The 19,945-nt window shown below is 33.5% G+C and overlaps 2 protein-coding genes across 2 annotated transcripts; both read left to right on the plus strand.

The window, feature by feature from the left end:
- Nucleotides 1–2,552: 2,552 nt before the first annotated feature.
- On the plus strand, nt 2,553–6,400 carry LOTGIDRAFT_170303 (hypothetical protein; the record flags this gene model as incomplete). Its single annotated transcript, XM_009068934.1, has 5 exons — nt 2,553–2,625; nt 3,299–3,360; nt 4,280–4,382; nt 4,953–5,070; nt 6,274–6,400. The coding sequence occupies 5 exons, from the start codon at nt 2,553–2,555 to the stop codon at nt 6,398–6,400; spliced, it is 483 nt and encodes a 160-aa protein (XP_009067182.1).
- A 5,477-nt stretch (nt 6,401–11,877) lies between these two features.
- LOTGIDRAFT_237140 (hypothetical protein) lies at nt 11,878–17,730 on the plus strand. Its single transcript, XM_009068935.1, has 6 exons — nt 11,878–11,987; nt 13,032–13,139; nt 13,572–13,676; nt 14,435–14,598; nt 15,026–15,140; nt 15,424–17,730. Exons 2-6 carry the CDS (start codon nt 13,091–13,093, stop codon nt 15,684–15,686), a joined length of 696 nt encoding a protein of 231 aa, XP_009067183.1. The 5' UTR covers nt 11,878–11,987; nt 13,032–13,090; the 3' UTR covers nt 15,687–17,730.
- The last annotated feature ends 2,215 nt before the right edge of the window (nt 17,731–19,945 follow it).

The following is a 19,945-nucleotide window of genomic DNA, read 5'->3' on the forward strand; positions in this document are numbered from 1 at the left end:
TTAATGAATACTAATTGACGAAAATCAAACTTCGTGGATACTAATTGAAGAAAATCAAACTTCGTGGGTACTAATTGATATCAAAACCTTTATGAATACTAATTGAAGAAAATCAAACATCGTGGGTACTAATTGATATCAAAACCTTCATGAATACTAATTGAAGAAAATCACATTTCGTGGGTACTAATTGATATCAAAACCTTCATGAATACTAATTGAAGAAAATCAAACTTCGTGGATACTAATTGAAGAAAATCACATTTCGTGGATACAAATTTATATCAAAACCCTTAATGAATACTAATTGAAGAAAATCAAACTTCGTGGATACTAATTGATATAAAAATCTTCATGAATACTAATTGAAGAAAATCAAACTTCGTGGGTACTAATTGATATCAAAACCTTCATGAATACTAATTGAAGAAAATCAAACTTCGTGGATACTAATTGATATAAAAAAAAAACTTTCATGAATACTAATTGAAGAAAACCAAACTTCGTGGAAACTAATTGATATAAAAACCTTCATGAATACTAATTGAAGAAAATCACATTTCGTGGATACTAATTGATATCAAAACCTTCATGAATACTAATTGAAGAAAATCACATTTCATGGATACTAATTGATATAAAAACATTTATGTATACTAATTGAAGAAAATCAAACTTCGTGGATACTAATTGATATAAAAATCTTCATGAATACTAATTGAAGAAAATCAAACATCGTGGATACTAATTGATTCAAAAATCTTCATGAATACTAATTTAAGAAAATCAAACTTCGTGGAAACTAATTGATATAAAAACCTTCATGACTACTAATTTAAGACAATCAAACTTCGTGGATACTAATTGATATAAAAATCTTCATGAACACTAACTGAAGAAAATAAAACTTCGTGGATACTAATTGATATCAAAAAAAAACTTTCATGAATACTAATTGAAGAAAATCAAACTTCGTGGATACTAATTGATATAAAAATCTTCATGAACACTAATTGAAGAAAATCAAACTTCGTGGATACTAATTGATATAAAAAAAAACTTTCATGAATACTAATTGAAGAAAATCAAACTTCGTGGATACTAATTGATATAAAAACCTTCATGAATACTAATTGAAAAAGAGAATCTGTCATGAAATACTACTTTAAGGGACTGAAAAAAATTATGCAATAGGTTCGCAATTATCGAGGGTTGATTTGGGTCTTGAATATATGTTAATAGTCTTTAGAAGTACTACAAATGTACAAAAATCGCACAATTCCTTTCAACTTTTTTCCAGTCTTTTTAACTTTCTAACGCGGATAATTCTTAACACGTGAATTTGAAGGCGAGCTGTGAACACTATTTCTGGTTAGCTTAGCTAAAGAATTTCCGAGACTAAGGTACGATTGGCCAAACGGATGGCGAACCTGTTCCTTAAAGAGTCATGACGAGATTGTTCTCGGGATTAAATACAACTTACTGCTTTTCCAACCCAAAGGGGGATCAGTAACATGCCATCAAACAGGATTTAGACCTAACCTTCGTTTGTGCCTCTGCATCTTCCCAATAACGAAGTTCGTAAATGCTATTTCTTTCTTGTGAAAGTTTGTAAATTTGATTGGACGCTAGCGAGTACACTAAGGTTCATTAGCTGTTTCTAATGTATTGTCAATAAATTGTTTTGGATTTCAGGTTCCGTTTTCCTGTTCGGATCTAAATTACTTGAGTTGTTTTTATCTATACTCTTCATTTCAGCATAGGATATAATGCAGGAGTGATTACGATCATGGATTGTTCGATGGTTCACTTGGACAATTGTTGTTACCGATTCTATAAAGATGATAACTCCACAGTACCTTGCACTGAAGAAAAATGTCCATAACCGACAAGGAATTAAACAGATAGACATCCACAATAAAAACTTGAAATATTAAATTTTATTGATAAATAGTAATAAATAGCATAATTATACCTTAGGTATTCTGAACATCTAAAATAATAGCCCTACATGCCCATGCAGGTGGATGATCGAGAAGGTTGGGTGGGTTTGTGTAGACCTATGTATATTATAGGCCATATATATAAGTTATTCTATAGCGCAAATGACGTTGTAAAAACAACCACAATCGCCATGCGCTCACTAGCAAATTGTTCGGAACGGTTATTTCTACTGAACGAAAACTTTACTGAACTTAAAACGTTTCTACTAAATCAATAATAGGTGACTTAAATTGAAATGATATAAATGGAGTTTTATGTCCTACTCTTGTGCACTTCTGGAGGCGTTTTCCATGTCAGACCCAAGGAATCAACGTTATTAGCAAGATAGATCTGTAGTCTAATCTCGACAATTCTGAATTGCTGCCAAATTTCAATTTGGTATAAGAATTTGCTCATCAAATTTTTCAATTCAATTGAACCGTGACAAGAATGTGTGTCCACAGTTCACGGTGCTGTATAAAACAGAACAAGCTATGTAGACTCTTGAGAGCATGTATTAAGTTGAAAACCTAGCCACAGAGCGCCATCAGGTGTTACCATAATACATAATGAAAGAAAGACACACGTTAGGGCTACATTTCCCTTTAAACGAGTCGCGAAATATTACTAATTTACAAAAAAGTAAGTATTTTATTTCTAATCTGTCATTTTCAATATATTTCAAGTTTCAAATTATTTTATATTAAAATATTTTCAAATCAAGTTTGACAATTGTGTCTTAAAGTAAAGGTATGTGTCTATATTGGAAAATAGTTAATTTGGATTCTGAAACATGTAATCATCTAGTGAAACAAATCAACCACAGGGTTAATGATTAAAAGAATTGTAAAGCGGTTTTTCTGGACTTTTTATGTGTATCGGGTACACCTTGGACTTCTATTTGGGACATTCCAATCTTTCGCCCAATGCCTGTGATTCCTGCAATTCCAGAAAATGACCAAGCTCTTGCAAGAGAATTCGTAACCATTATACCACCAGATCACAATAACATAATAATATTGTCTCCCCTTACAAGATGGTGGCATTTGGAAGGTCCAAAATAGAAGTTCCCGATACACATAAAGGGGCTAAAAAACGTCTTAATGCCTTTTACTATTTGAGATAGAACTGTCGACTAAGTTTAAACGGGACTAGTCCGGCTTGGCTACTTATATAATCTGTTAGCAAATATATCTACAATTTCGAAGTCATTACAATTTTTTTAATAGTTTTGTCTCCACGGTAATCTTATAAGTTTACTACTACATTTCCGTTCTTATGATGATATTAACCAATTAAAGTGTGTCATGTGCAGTCTACAAAACGAATTGTGGGATAGCAAAACCAAAAATAGAGCATATGGTAGCTCGATCGAAGGTAAGGCTCAGAATCCTTACTATTATTGTCAAGAAACGGTTGATAAATGACATGCTTTGATTGGCTAATATAACTTCAACAGTAAGGGACGGTGGTAGAGAACGTGTTAGATTACAATGGAGACGTAAATATCAGTCTGAAAGGAACGAAATTGTAATGTTATTTGAATTAGAATGCCTCCATAACCACTTCCAACTTTTAATAGAAAGTCGTCTAACTGTGACTTTAATGTTCAATTGTTTTTTTTAGATATCTGGAAAGTTTATTACTCAATATAGATTTATATTAATGCATTTTGCACAAAAAATTACAATCCACAAGTCAAGTCCATATGCTACTGAAGCATTGAAAAACATATATATATGATATAGATTGGTGGAAAACACTTCTAACACCGATTAAAAGCTGAACTAGTTTAATATCACAAATGTGAGTATATGTATACTGTATATCATTTTATCACAAACATTCCTGAGGCTCATTTTGAGGGGTTGATTTGAGTCTTGAATATTTGTAAAGTCTTCAGAAGTACTAGAAAGGATACGGAAATCGCATAATTCCTTCAAAAATATCTCAAACTAGCAATTTCTTTTCCCCAATTCTATAGATGTATTTTGCAGTGTCTCAAGAAAAACTCCTCTTTTTAACTTTCGAACAATTCTGGACACATGAATTTGAAAGAACAAATTTCGACGGTGAGCTTTTAAAACTATTACTGATTGGCTTAGATAAAAAAAAAACATTTCCGAGACTAAGGCACGATTGGTAAAAACGAATGTCGCATCAGTCCCTTTTAAACTAAACTAAATACCTTTTTTCCGATTTTGAAATTTTTCAACATTTCTTAGGAAATCCTTATTCTTTTTATGGACGTTGGATCAACATTGTGAATCCTCAAAAACTTATTTTTTAATTTCAGTTCAAAATGCTGAAATTAATAGTTACCGCTCTTATTCTGACCATGGTCTTTTTCCAAGCTGATGGTGCCGCATTCATATTTGATATGAAAAGAGAAATAAATGGTATGTTATTTCTTCAATTAATAAATAAATGACAGATGGGTGGAGCTTCAGCCATGCAATAACATCAAAATGAAAATGTTGTAGCTTACCTAAGCCCCACCTACTTTCTTTGTTAAGTTATCCAGGTATGGTACTACAACAAATTGCTGATACTAGACCATAATTTTCTTCGAACTTACATTTTTAAGCAAATTATTTCTTAACAAACATCAAAGGAGAAATTTATATTACAATTAGGATGGGGCATACTTCGTAAATAACGGCGCTTCTCTATTTATCAATGATTGGTAATTTTGGTTGTGCGGTTCTATAGCACAGTCGGTTAGATCGTTGTTTCTTAACATGACCATTTGCTGGACGTAACCAAGAAAATGACGGCTGTGGGTTGAATTCTCGATCCGCGTGTGATAATCTGATGGCCTTAATGAAGTCATCTTCACTCATAATTCCAGTCGACCCAGCTGTAAATGGATCATTAACTGTGAAGTTGTTATCCTTGTGAAATACAGTTGTTATTTCTTTCTGTATTCTGAATATTGTTACAATAACATTTTTCCTTATCTCATTCAGATGACGGTCAGATTATCAATTATTGTGAATTTGAAGGAGAGAGACATGAATATGGGGAAACGTGGATTAAGGATTGTGTGAAATGTGATTGTATTGGAAGATACATGGACTGCTCTACGTGAGTAGGGCCTACTTGATCCAGTCCCGTAATCAGACGGGGCATGTAATACATTCGAAAGGGCAATGCGGTATAGTATTTAGTTGCAGTAATGGAATAAGTCGGTTGTCAGTCCTTCAGTCAGGTGAAAAAAAAGGGGGGGGGGGGGGGATTCACTGATTGATATAATATATATATTTTAATTGATATAAAAAACCTTTATGATTGCTAATTGAAGAAAATCAAACTTCGTGGATTCTAATTGAAAAAAGGGAATCAGTCATGAAATACTACTTGGTGGGACTAAAAAAGATTATGCAATAGGTTCGCTATTATCGAGGGTTGATTTGGGTCTTGAATATATATCAATAATCTTCAGAAGTACTACAAATATACAAAAATCGCACAATTCTTTTCAAAATATCTAAACTAAGAATTTCACTTTCTATTTCTAAATAACATATATTTCCTGTACATGACAGAGTCTCAAGAAAAGAAGAGTCGTCTTTTTAACTTTCTAACGCGGATAATTCTGAACACGTGAATTTGAAGGCGAGCTGTGAACACTATTTCTGACTAGCTTAGCTAAAGAATATCTGAGACTAAGGTACGATTGGCCAAACGGATGGCGAACCTGTTCCTTAAAGAGTCATGATGAGATTGTTCTCGGGTTAAAATTCAACTTATTTCTTTTCCAATCCAAAGGGGGATCAGTAACATGCCATCAAACAGGATTTAGACCTAACCTTAGTTTGTGCCTCTGCATCTTCACAATAACGAAGTTCGTAAATGCTATTTCTTTCTTGTAAATGAAGCGCTTTGATTGGACGCTAACAAGTACAGCCAATCAGAGGCCTCGACAGTAAATACAAAGTTCGAAAGAGTTTGACATTGTTAAGATAGTCCCTCTGGCTCAATCAATCTTTGCACCACGCGATTGAAAAAGCTTTTAAAAAGTGTATCCGATTCACAAACCTCTAAAGAACCCCGTCAACTGTTAATGATCTGCATGCTTACGTTTGTGAGGGTTTGGCATTTGTTGCAACCAAAAAATAAAAGTTTGGTCTAGCATATAGATTTCACATTTGTACCATGAACAGTTCACTAACTGTTACCAATGTATTGTCAATAAATTGTTTTGGATTTCAGGTTCCGTTTTGCGGTTCGGATCTAAATTACTTGAGTTGTGTTTATTTATACTCCAAATTCTACTCTTCATTTCAGCATGGGATATTATTTAGCATCGCCTACGTTCGAGAATTGTTCGATAGTTCACTTGGACAATTGTTGTTACCAATACTATAAAGATGATGACCCCACAGTACCTTGCACTGAAGAAATATGTCATTAACCGACAAGGAATTAAACAGGTGGACATCTACAATAAAAACTTGAAATAATAAATTTTATTGATAGTAATAAATAGCATATAGCATATATCCTTAGGTATTCTGAACACCTAAAATAATAGCCCTACATGCCCAAATGCCCCCAACCCCATGTAGATGGATGATCGAGAAGGTTGAGTGGGTTTGTGTTGGCCTGTAGACCTATGTATAATAATAGACCATATATAAGTTATTCTATAGCGCAAATGACGTTGTAAAAACAACCACAATCACCATGCAAATCGTTCGGAAAGGTTATTTCTACTGACCGAAAACTTTACTGAACTTAAAACGGTTGTTCTAAATCAATAATAGGTGACTTAAATTGAAATGATATAAATGGAGTTTTATGTCCTACTTTTGTGCACTTCTGGGGGCGCCCCGCATCCGACGTCCATCACTGACAAAGAGCAAGGGTTAAAAATCCGTATGTGTAATCTCGATCCATGCAGGGATTGAACCCTGGACCTTCGGGTTAGCTAGCAAAGGTCTATGTTATTGAGCCACCTCAGCGCCCTACTGCATTTGACGGCGTTTTCTGAAAACTGTTGATTAAAACGGACAATTCATTAGCATATTTCAACGACCAATGGTGCCGCATAAAAAAGAAATTTAAAACGTAGGCCTCGATCGTGATAATACATAAAGTCGACCGGAATAGAACCCTTGTAATTTTGTAGAGTTAATAACACAGGTATAATTAACCTTCAATGTTCGTTTTTTTTGTGTGAAATATCTGGAATGTTTATTGCTCGTTATAGATTGATATTAATAAGTATTTGAACGATGAAATAAAAACAGTATTTATTTTAAATCCATATGCTACCGAAGCTATGGTATAAATTTCCGCAACACATTGATCGATTACGAGTTGGGCTGTTTATCTAACACAAACGTGAGCATCTGTTTCGGTTTATTCTATTAGACATTCCCTGGACCAGTTTCACGAAATTCTATTTCAAAGATGAATTATTGTATTGTTCATACAAAACAACGTATAGCTGATACAAGTAGCTGTATTTCTCAAACTCTGGATTTTTTTTTAGTTAACATTGTATGAACAGGCCCCGACTGACCGAGAGGGGCTACCTTATGCTACTATTCCACATAAAGCACGAATCGTCAGGATTTGTAATTTTAGGATTTGTGCGGATTCATGGAATTTCAGCACATATTGTGCTTTGCGAGGGTCTACGATATTCCAAACTTTCAGATACTTAAGGTACACATTTCTGTAGATTTTGGTGTATAGTTTTCATTAGACCTACGAACAAAAACCCCTATAAGTGTTACAATAATTTTTGTTTCAGTTCAAAATGCTGAAATTGCTAATTACGACTTTTATTCTATCCGTGGTCTTTTACAAAGCAAATGGTTTTACATCATTAGACTACGTAACATTAGAAATGAACGGTAAGTCCCCTCTTCAATTTATATAATCTCATTGAAATTAGATTGCATTTTCGTTTTGTTATTTTTTTTTCTGCTGTTTCCATTGTAATCTAGAAAGATTTATACTTAGATCGCGTACTGTTGACGTTCATTTCAACGAATCGTAGTGCGCCATGCAGAATCTGCGTGTAAATATTCACTATGATCAGATTTGACACTGACAAATACGACTGTGACAATTTTAGAATTAGACCCTATCCGTTATCGGACGTGATATAAGGGCAAACCCATCTTCACAAGGCATTGACAGAGAGTCTGCGAACACAAAGTCATAGTTCGTAATAGCTTAAAATTGTGAAGATGGGTAAAACCAAACCCCTGGGGACATTGTAGAATACGCGGTAAAGTCTTGATGGATTCATTAACGGTTCAGCTTTGTTTCGATACGGAAAAATATATAATTCAACTGTGTTATGCAAATATTCATGGCTTTGACTATTTATCCAACCTTATTCATATATATGAATGTCATTTTCGTCGCATGCATGAACTACTAATAATTAATGAAAAAAAACTTCCTGAATACTAATAAATGAAAACAAAAACCTTCAAGACTTCATGAATATTAATTAATGGAAACAAAACCTTCACAACTTCATGAATATTAATTAATGGAAACAAAACCTTCACAACTTCCTGAATACTAATCAATGAAAACAAAACCTTCATGAATACTAATTGAAGAAAATCAAACTTTGTGGATACTAATTGATATAAAAATCTTCATGAATACTAATTGAAGAAAATCAATATTCATGAATACTAATTAACGGAAAATAAACCTTCGTGGATATTTATTGAAAAAAGAAAATAAATCATGGAAAACTTCTTAATTGGAGAAAAAACTTGCAATAGGTTGGCTATTATCGAGGGTTGATTTGGGTGTTTATCAAGTTTTATGAAGAGGCTGTATTAAAAATTTAAGTTAAAAAAACCGAACGAATGATTGGTCTAATTTGAACTGGATTGATTATTTTGCATGTTTCAGATGACGGTGAGATTGTGAAGTATTGTGAATATGAGAACGTGAGATATGACCCAGGAGACTCGTGGACAAATTACATTAATTGCGTACAATGTAACTGTGGTGAAACCTACATGGGCTGCAATGGGTGGGTATTTTCCGATATTTGTCGTCTTCATTGTAATCTAACAAGTTTTCTACCGCAGTCGCGTTCGCATAACGCCGTTTTAAACGCGTGTCATGTAGGTTTAGAATGACGAATCTTGTATCTGACGCATAAAAAAGAATCTATTCAACATTATGATGATGCAAAATGATGAAATAATAATAACTCGTTGCACTCATCTCTACGTTAAAAGTGTGGAATTCTAATTCCTTTCACATTTTGAATTCTACTTCTCATTTCAGTATAGGCTATAATACAGGAGTTTTTTCGATCACGAATTGTTCGATGACTAGATTGGACAATTGCTGTTACCGATTCTATAATGATGATGACCCCACAGTACCTTGCACTGAAGAACTATGCCCATAACCATTCGGGAATTTAATAATGTGCAAATCCCCAAAAAATCCTTGTAATAAAACGTATATATGCATACTCTTAAATATTCTGAAGTCTTAAAATAATAGCCCTAAATTCTAAAGTGACACTACCAACGCCTCACCCCAGCTTGGGGTGAGCACCTGCAAAGGCTACAAGTCTGGTAGGTGGGTTATGTTCAATTTCTGTGTGATGATCAGAGCATATTTCACACCATAAAACCTTGGCGGCATCAGCTTCTGGAGACTGGGGTGCAAATAGAGGGCATACTGATTAAATGGGGGACAACTTTCGAGGTTGAGATTTAAAATGCTGCTCTGTGAAAGCGCTTAGTCGTAACCTCCTGTGGAACGTCTAAGAGGGTTGCCCCTGGAGAAAGTCTTTGAAAATTTGTTAGATATTAAGTGGGGATACAACTGGGGGTATAAATCATTTTTCAAGACCCCACTGGTGCTGTCACTGCCATTGCCGAAGAACAGAACCACCAACAAGAAACCAGGTTGGATTATCAAAAGTATCTTCTATGACTTGCACTAAATATTTCCCTTGGAAAAGCTACATTTAATATCATCCAAATAACAACAACATAACATACTATAGGCCTACAGACAATATATATAAACCCATAAGTTATTCTACAAATGTTGTAAAAATAAATTCAAACCATCATGCGTTCGTTTAGCAAATCGTACGGAACGGTTGTTTCTAATAACGAGAACGGTTGTTTTTACGAAACAGAAACGGTTGTTTTTACTGAGCGAGAACGGTTATTTTTACTAAACAGAAACGGTTGTTTTTACTGAGCGAGAACGGTTGTTTTTATTGAACAGAAACGATTTTTTTACTGAACGAGAAGAGTTGTTTTTAATAAACAGAAACGGTTGTTTTACTGAGCGATGGCCGTATCTTATTTAAGGTAAGATAGGGATAGCCATACATTGCTAGTGCGCAGCGTCTTTGTTAGGTTTCGGGAAGGATTTGATTCTCCCAAATGTACAGGATGTAACAAATAATTCATTTAGAAAATGGAATAGGTGGTCTGGAACTACTGGGTATTTTTCAACTATTCTGATCTGAAATTAGATAAAATAATAACTTACCTAATGGCCGATAAATGGTTGCAGACAAATTCTTCTTTACCGACAGCAAGGTCTTGCAGCATCGCTGGCAAAAGTGCACTGAAAAAAGATTGGAAAAAAGTTGAAAATATAAGAAACACGTACACTTAACTGAAATGTAAAACTGAATATTTTGAGAAAATTGACTGCAAAATAAATTTAATTAAAAACTTTGGCTCTAAGGATTGAGGGAATCTTCTCAACTCTTATGTGAAAAGGCAAGGACAGTCCAAAAACGATATACCCCTCTTACTTCATAATGGTGTCCCATCCTTTACTCCAAAGGACAAGGAAAATTGCTTGAACACAGTAAGACTTTATCAATGCACAAACCCTGCTTGAACACAATCCCAACCCTCTTAACCACACCATAGGCCTAGTAACACCTCATAAAGTTAGAGACATTCTTCAAAATTTATATACCGGTACGTCAAAAACAATTGGTCCGGATGAAATAAATAGTATATTCATTAAAGCTTGGGCTAATGAAATGGCAATACCTTTATGCAACCAAATTTCCTAATAAACAAACTTAACTTTTTGTTAAAGGTTTTGTACAAGGTTTCAAGATTAAGTCTATGCCAAATTTCATTGTCTTTCTATTCTTGTATGAACTCTGTTCTCTATACCATATATGTGTGTATGTTCATCGACATTTACATATATGTATTATATTGTATATTATAATTTATTCTGGTTTATCTATATCTATCAACTTGTTTTGAAATTTTTGTATATAAGGAAAAGGGTCGTGTACATAGTATGATTGTATTCCTTCCTTATTTTACATTGTATTTTTGAATGATGCGTGTTTATTTTATGTATATTGTATGTATAATGTATGTATATTGTATGCTGTCATATATGGTACGTAGATACAATATCATACCAAGATCTTATAGGTGAAAGCCGGTACCCTAACAAATTTCTAATGGATATAATATTGTTTAAAAAAAATACAATAAAAGTGTGTAAAACTGGGTAGCAAATTCAATGAAAACCATCGACTTAATACAGGACTTTCCAAAGTTACTTTTCAACCAGTTCGCGTACTTTTAAAGGGAAGCAATCATCATAACAACTTTAACATTGGTCCGGTTTTTTTTAATTTTTCACGGGAGACAACTCTTTCTCAGAATATCGGTTGTTACTTTTCTCTACACTTTAAAACTTTTTAAATAAAACTTTTAAGGCTCTTATTCGTTTGGGAACAAATTCTTTGGGAAAACTTTCCATCGATTCGACTCTTTAACAATATTATTTCGAAATAATTCCGAAATTTGATAAATTCATGATATTAGACACCAGTTTTGCTGTGTAACAGTTTCTAGGATATACTTTATCAATCTCCATTCAGCTTCGCGAATTTTCTCGAAAATCTTTATTATTCGAGTGCTTCTAGATCAATTTTGTTTATTTTTGGATGAATGGTCGACGTTCATTTTGTGAGAATTGGACTGAATTGTCAAGAGGTAAGCAAATTTCGTTTTCAATTAATATTATCTGAAAATTCAGCTATTTTTTGGAATAAAAATCTGGTTTAAGCAGTCGACATTGTTTGTAAACAACATTTAAGTTACCTTTTTGCACTCGTCATTATGGATGTATTTTTGATATTCTTACTTTTCTGCACTTAGTGTTCAATTATTGATAACTGGGTATTTTGTTGATGATGTAGATGATGAGTGTTTGTTTAAAATTGTTCAGTTTTGTTTTAGGGGAGATAAATGAATATGATATTCTCTCTTTCTGTCTATGATTATGAATTGCATGCTATCTTATTTGTGTTATGGTAGTAAGGGGGCTATGTTTTCGGTTCTGCCTAAAGGATGTGGAAAATTTTACATTTGTTGGCCTTATAGACATACTTCCTGCTATTTCCTCTCAGAAATCTCTCTATCATTAAATTATTTCCTATAATTTTTTCATTGATTGGCACTTTCATTAACCAAAATACAATCTAAGACTCTCAACAGTGGGTGACTATTTTGAAAAAAATACCAGTGATTCCCAACCTTTTTCAACCTTCACACCCCTGAAGCAATCACCTGGACCTTTTACACTCCCAAAAATTTGATTCATCCACATTTTCAGCATTTGATGATGTGAGGTGCTTCTCAAATCAAAATTAATTATTCTCCTACACCAGTTGGCAAAAACCCCTGACACCTTAGTCCCTCAACCCCAGGGGTGTCGGAAACTGAAAATGAAACTTATTAGGATTATTAGAACCTATAGCCCAATTGATTCTGATGGTCTATGACATCTTGAAGTTTCTAAATTAACATTGCCAAATTGTAAGAAATAAGATTACTTGTGCCTTTGTAGACTCTTTGATGTTTCTTATACAAGTAATTTCATTACCAAAGAAAAATTTAGAAGTCTTAATTCATTAAGCTTCCATAAGGTCAATGAGGTGTTGAATAGTAAAATGTAATTTCATTACTGCTTGGTAGGCTATTAAGGTGTAGAACAGATCATGAACTCACAAGTAATTGCCACTGTTTTTTTTTCAGGGATAATAACTGTGACTTAACAGGAGAAGCGAACACCAAAATACCAGTCAATAGTCAGAATGTATGATGTGATAGTGTTAAAAGAAGGCTATTGTCGTCTCGGAGAAGGTTATGATTATTTTTTATCCATCTGAGGCTGAATAAATATTTCCTTGCTTTATTTAACCATTGACTAGGGCTCATCTTGTGTTGTTGACAGTGTTTGGGGTAAACAACCCTTATCAGGACATCATATTGGTACTACAAGAACAATGTCAGAGGCATATTCTGGTTAAAAGAGAATTTGAGGTTTCGATTTTCAACAAAGTCAATTTTGTCATATCAATATTCATGAGAGCTTTTAAGTGGAACTTAATATATTCTGTGAAATCTTAATTTAAATTCTCTTTTAAGGAAATGATTTGTTTGTATGGTATTGTTGGCATCTATGACACAATTGCCAGTGCTTTGAAAGTTGTAATCCAGACAAATAATATTAGGAATACTTTATTGTGTATTGTACAACTGTCTAATACACTTAATGAATATTTTTTTTTTAAGATGGGAAAAGCCAAAACTGTGGTGGCAGTGTAACTTTAATTAAAGGTAAAAAAAATGTATTGGTGGATACTGGTAGCCCTCGAGATAGAGATAGTTTACTGTCAGGTAAGGATGTAGTGTTTCATTTTGCCAAGATATAATACATATTGCATTACAAGTGTTAGGATATGAATTGGTTAGATATGATATGATATTAAAAGTGTTATAATACATATTGTTTTACAAAGGTTAGGATATGAATTGATTAGATATATGATATTAAAGTGTTATGATACATATTGTATTACAAGGGTTTGGATATGATATGAATAAAAAATCTTATGATACATATTGTATTACAAGTGATATTAAAAGTGTTATGATACATATTGCATTACAAGTGATATATGATATTACAAGCGTTATGATACATATTGCATTACAAGTGATATATGATATTACAAGCGTTATGATACATATTGTATTACAAGTGAAATATGATATTACAAGTGATATGATCTGATACATACTAAGATGTAAGGTATATTATATGATATTATACTAGTTCTATATTGCAACATTGCAATGGCTACAAAACATTATGGCTTATTTACATGTAAAGGTACACTTTATCTTCAAAAATGCTTGATTTTTTATTTCACAAGGGTATGCTAGCCATTGATGAAAACAGATTAGACGGAAAGAGGGCCAGAATCTGTCTAAGAGTGCAAATAGATTAGGTGGGATTCCACAGTTGAAGAACTTGGTCCTGATCATGTTGGAACCCTTGTGTATTCGCTTCTTTAATTTTTAACTGTATTGGTATAATTCCAGTATATTCATGATATTATAACTCATAGTTTCTCTGGGTTTTTTTTTCACAGGCTTAAAAGGCAATGGGTTGATACCAGATGACATCCACTATGTAGTGGGAACTCATGGTCACATAGATCATATAGGAAACCTCAACTTATTTCCCAATGCTGTTCAAATTGTATCCAATGATATCTGTCACGGAGAAAATTATTTACTACATGATTTTAAATTGGTAAGTTTTGTACATTAATCTTGGTCAGGGCATCATTGTCTATGAAATATGACTGAAACTATGACATTCTACCATGTTTCACTCTGGTAGGTTAAATCTTGTTTTTGGGACATAAGTTATGAATATTCATGATATCATGTGATTTTCAAAACACAAAAATGCCACTTGTGATTTGATAAGTACAGGCAATTCCTCCTGCATCGACATGTTAAAACTTGACTGCCTTTGGAATTTTTTTCTAATTTTGTAAGTCTGAAAAGTCCATAAGAAGCATTGATGAAGCCCTTTCAAAACTCCACGATCTTTGTGGCCAAGTCATGAAGATTATAAAAGAGTTGTCTCCCTTTTACTTATTGTATGTTGAAATTGGTGGATGGACACATAATGACATTGATACACCATTAGAAGTAGTTCTACTGTTTTTTAGGGTATACCATATGAAATTGATGAACATATCGATGTGATATCTACTCCTGGACACACTGGAAGTGATGTCTCAGTCTTGGTTAAAAAATCACCTTTTGGTACAGTTCTTGTAGCAGGTAAGTTCCAATGTTCCATATTTCATTATATATGCTGCAAACATTTTGTTCCCAGTTCAAAACATGCTCTCTAATTCAAATGTTCGATGTTATGCATCTTTCGTGATCCAAATATTATTTCTCACGATTTGAGTTCACAATTTCTTATACATTTCATCAAACCAGAAGAGGAACATATTGGTTCTCCTTTGGTTTTGCAGTCCAACAACTCTCATTCATTACTTGAGTTTAAGACATTTCATCAAGCAAGCAGAGGAACTAAAATTAGCTTTTTTTGCTTCAGGAGATCTTTTTGAGTGTGCTGAAGATCTAGAAGAACCAGATCTTTGGCAGAGGAACAGTGAGAATGGGGAAGTTCAGGAACAGAGCCGTATCAATGTCCTTAAAGTTGCTGATCATATCGTCCCTGGTCATGGTTCCATGTTCAAAGTCCCTGATGAGTACAAGAGCCACTTCCGATGTGTCATGTACTATGAAGAGATCAACTCGGATCATATGTTCAGTGCTTCATCTAGTATAGAGTATACTGTTGTGGAATGTGATTAGTCAAATCACAATTTCCCAAAAGAAGTTTCTAGATCCTTCGTCCTTCTGGGTAGGGGTTCCAAGATCGATGGGAACTTTTTCAATGGTATACATGTATTTTATATAGTAATAGGATTGTAAAGAACTGAACACAATTTCATATATAAAAAACTATGTTTACTCTCTGTTACCAAGGTACTAATAAGATCAACCAAATAAAAAGTGGTAAACAAGACATAATTAGCCATGTGAACTCTCTGTAAGTATCGAATTGACACAGCAAGTTAGAAGTGGTAAACAGCACCGTATGTGGACTCTTTGTACGAAGTACTAATTCAGTGAAAAGTGGTATCAATAAACATTATTAGTGAGATGAACTCTCTGCAAGAAGTGCCAAGGATCCAAAACCAGTGCTAATGTGGTACCAAGTGCTTGACTATTAATTCAGTTATGTAAAGATCAAAATATAACTGATCATTGCTTGATATGCCAGTATTAATTTTGATGTTCAGATGAAAGGAACTGTTATATGTGAAATTGTCAAAGTTATTTATCATCTACAGTGTTCATATGTAAATAATATAATCAGATTCCAAACTATTAGCATTGCTTTTTATTTTCTTTAACACTCTAGTGTTGATTTTTAGATTCATTATACACACAAAGGCATAGAAAATGTCTATCAGGTACTAATCAAGATCTTGAAATCCTCGTGTAATAGTGGAAATGATTTTTGGACATCCCTCAATCCTGTAGTAAATTCCCCTACACATGCTTTTTTGTGCGATTCATATTTAGCAGTAATTTTTTATATTTTTCTGTCAAGGTGACATTTTTTTCTATTGAATTTGGCAGCTTAGCATATTCCAATGGTTTGAATTTAAATTATATTGCCTAAATAAGGGAAGCTTTTCTTGCTTATCCTATAAATTAATCCACATGGATGGAGGTATTTATCAATACCGGATTCCCATCAAGGTACAGCATTGATTTACCGAAGATAAATGTATATCTGGATCAAGGCTTAGATGTATCACAGACTCAAACATAACTTGATGAATCAAGGAAGTGGATGCATAACATCAAAGTATATTAAAACAAGGCAAATTCAATGCTTTTTATCAATAAGTAACTGAAGACAAAACAGAATACACGACTGAAGTAGTGCTAAATGGAGATCAGGTCCCTTTCAATAAATACGCTTTATCACCTTATAAAATCATCCAATACATCATCACGTTATATATTTGTTGAACAATTGGTGTCTATTTATTATATAAGTGCTTATTTGAAGTGCCGTATATTTACCCTTAACTGTTTGCAATCATATCAAAAAATTGTTTTTGTGAAATATTCAAAATTTAACAATTTGTTCTTGAATGCTCAAAGTAAATTTGGCTTTGTCACCATAATTGTATGACATAGAGAACAAAAAATAGTTAATAGTCTTAATTTGGCCCGAAATGACAATGTCATTGTCAACTGTTTTAGTTGTTAAGTCTTTGGAACATTGCGAAATGCAGAAATCAGGTCGGTCAATATCTCAAAAAAATTTAATTAATTAGTGAAAAATATCAAAGTAAATTTCCCATGTGGATGCTCAAATGTTGTTCATATAATGAATAAAAATTGTTTGAAAATTTGTTGTAGTATTAGTCCATCTTCAACGTTTGCTGCTGTCCTGGCAAATTTTTCCTCGTTGCAGTGTATAGTAGTGCCTTGTGTATCCAATCCATGGATCATAATCCTGGAAAGCTGGAGCTTTTGATATTGCTCATCCTTAATTATATCCTTAAGATATAGCATCTTTACCACCCTGAATTTGTGGAAATTTATGTAGCAAAAAGGAGGATTGCATAATTGTATATCCAAAATTTTTGACATTGCGTCTTGACCATCTAAAATCATTGGCATTACATCATAGCATATTCCAAATTGTTGACATTGCATCTTGACCATGCTAATTTATTGGCATTGCGTCATTATATGTCCTAAAACCAAACCGTTCTTTGAAAATTTACACTTTTAACATTGCACATCGTTTCTGCTACAAAAACACAATAACCTTATTGCATATCCTTCCTTACTTCCGTTACAATATTCGTACATCTTGACTTAAATGACATAACATGACGTATCATATTTAAAAACTGACAAGCACTGCTAGTTATTGATGACCTTGACTCAGCAGTCCACTGTCCTGCAATATAGATGAATCTGCATTCTGCACTTGGTAGCAGCCTTTTCCAAACTCCAACAGGACAGCCAAGTTATCTGGCAATAATATTTGAAGGCCGTCTACACCACTTAGCCCCAGATATCAAACTGTTAAAGTCTTCGTTCGAAAGATGCTATCATCCTTCGTGGAATTCTGGTCACTTGGTAAAAGATTTTCTCTATAAAGTTTTTAAGTTGGTAGTAGTATTTTCTTACTGATCTTCTTATCTGAAAAATGCAAGGGACGTAATTTGAATTTGAGTCTTGTTGGTTGATGACCGTCAATTATAGATTATCGGAAACGATGACAAAAATGACACCCAATTTAATTGTATATATCTTAATATATGATACAACAACAATATACTCGTCGTTCACACGGAACAATAAGCCGAAGCCGCGTACGTTCACGTTAAAACAATCCCTAATTGTGTTAACCCAGGAGTAGAAAATTGGGGGAAGTGTTTTCCTTTAATTTAAACCATTTCTGGCAATGGGGAATGATTGCTATATACCTACTGACTAGAGTTTGGCCGAAACAAATAATAAGTACACAGGTAACATACAACACTCAACAAAGAATTTATTGCAGGGCGTTCGTAAGCGAACGCCTTGCTTTGTTTTCGAAACGATTATTTTTTTTTTCGTCAGCTAGGTAGCTTATTTCTCGGAACAAAAAATAGGTACGACAAAACGGACTTCATGACGTTTTCTAACTCGTGGCTATTCACGTATTAAACGTAAAACGAAAATGTTCTGCGCAACCGGAAGTGAGATTGCAAAAAACCGGAAATGGACTGTAGAGGGCGTATTTATCGTTCGATTTTTCTCGGGTTTCCTTTATTACAGTCGAGTAACCTAATTTCGTGGAAACCTATTATTCGTGGATTTTCGGAAATGATTAATAATTTACATGAGCGACCTCGCGTGACCACCGCATTAGTTTGTTTTAATAAACATGGGTTTTCTCTACAATGTCAGCTAATAGAATGAATTCAGTAATTTCAAGCATGGTAAAATGTATTAATGTATACTTTGACAAATACAAAATGGCGGATTTCACTTATTACCAAAACGTCACCATTTTTTATCGGCCGAATTTCATTATAATCCCAAGCGGTAATCGGAATTCCAAGTGTCGTCTGCTAGAATATAATCCAACGAATGAAGTCACGTGATCAACTAGCGGATTCCGTGTCAGCAGAAAATTTCTATGGAACACAAAGTGGACCATATTCTGATGTTGTTTCAATGACTTTTAGCAATAAATCACGCTACGTGTCTTATTTTGTCAGTCACTATTTTTTTTTTAAATCGTGGTTCTTTCAAGGAATTGTCACTAGTTATAATGAATTGATATTAAAGATAAATACTAAGAGAAGTTAATTATACCACCCGGTATCCATATTGTGTTTTTCTAGACTTATTTATAGATCAAACATTGTACACGAAAATAGGTGACGCATTCTGCCGCCATTCCCGAGTTGGTTGCTCATGAAATATGGGTCAAAGTGAAGGATTCATTAAGAAAATCGAAATAAACCAATTTCTATTATTTTGTAGAATATCTGAGGACACATCTAAGACATAAAAAATTTTTTTCTTTTTTTTTTAACTTTGACGAAATTCGGTGTTAAATCCTTATATCCACGAAAATAGGTTACACCACTGTATAATTCTTAGTACAAAGGACATATGATAGCAGTTGAAAATATTCGATTTTCCAAAATTCGTTCGATACTTTTTTTTGTCGAAATTAATCGAAAAATGCTATTTCGGTTGCTTTTTGACGGATCGATTTGAAATTTTTATAACGTAGACCGTCGGTATGGGCAAATAATTCTGCATAGTCAAAAAATGTTCATCACTTCCGGTTTCGATATTAGTACTTCCGGTGGCATCACTTCCGGTGAAATTGAGTTATGTCAGAAATGACATATGCATAAGCTTAGTGTCACTAATACAAAGTGTTACAACTAAAAAAATTCGTACCGGAAGTAACATATAGGTCGCCATATTGGTTTGCCTCAATATGCAAAACTTGCTATTTTGGAGCTATTTAT

The sequence above is a fragment of the Lottia gigantea genome (assembly GCF_000327385.1).
Source record: "Lottia gigantea unplaced genomic scaffold LOTGIsca_96, whole genome shotgun sequence".
In the NCBI taxonomy this organism is placed as follows: Eukaryota; Metazoa; Mollusca; class Gastropoda; family Lottiidae; genus Lottia; species Lottia gigantea.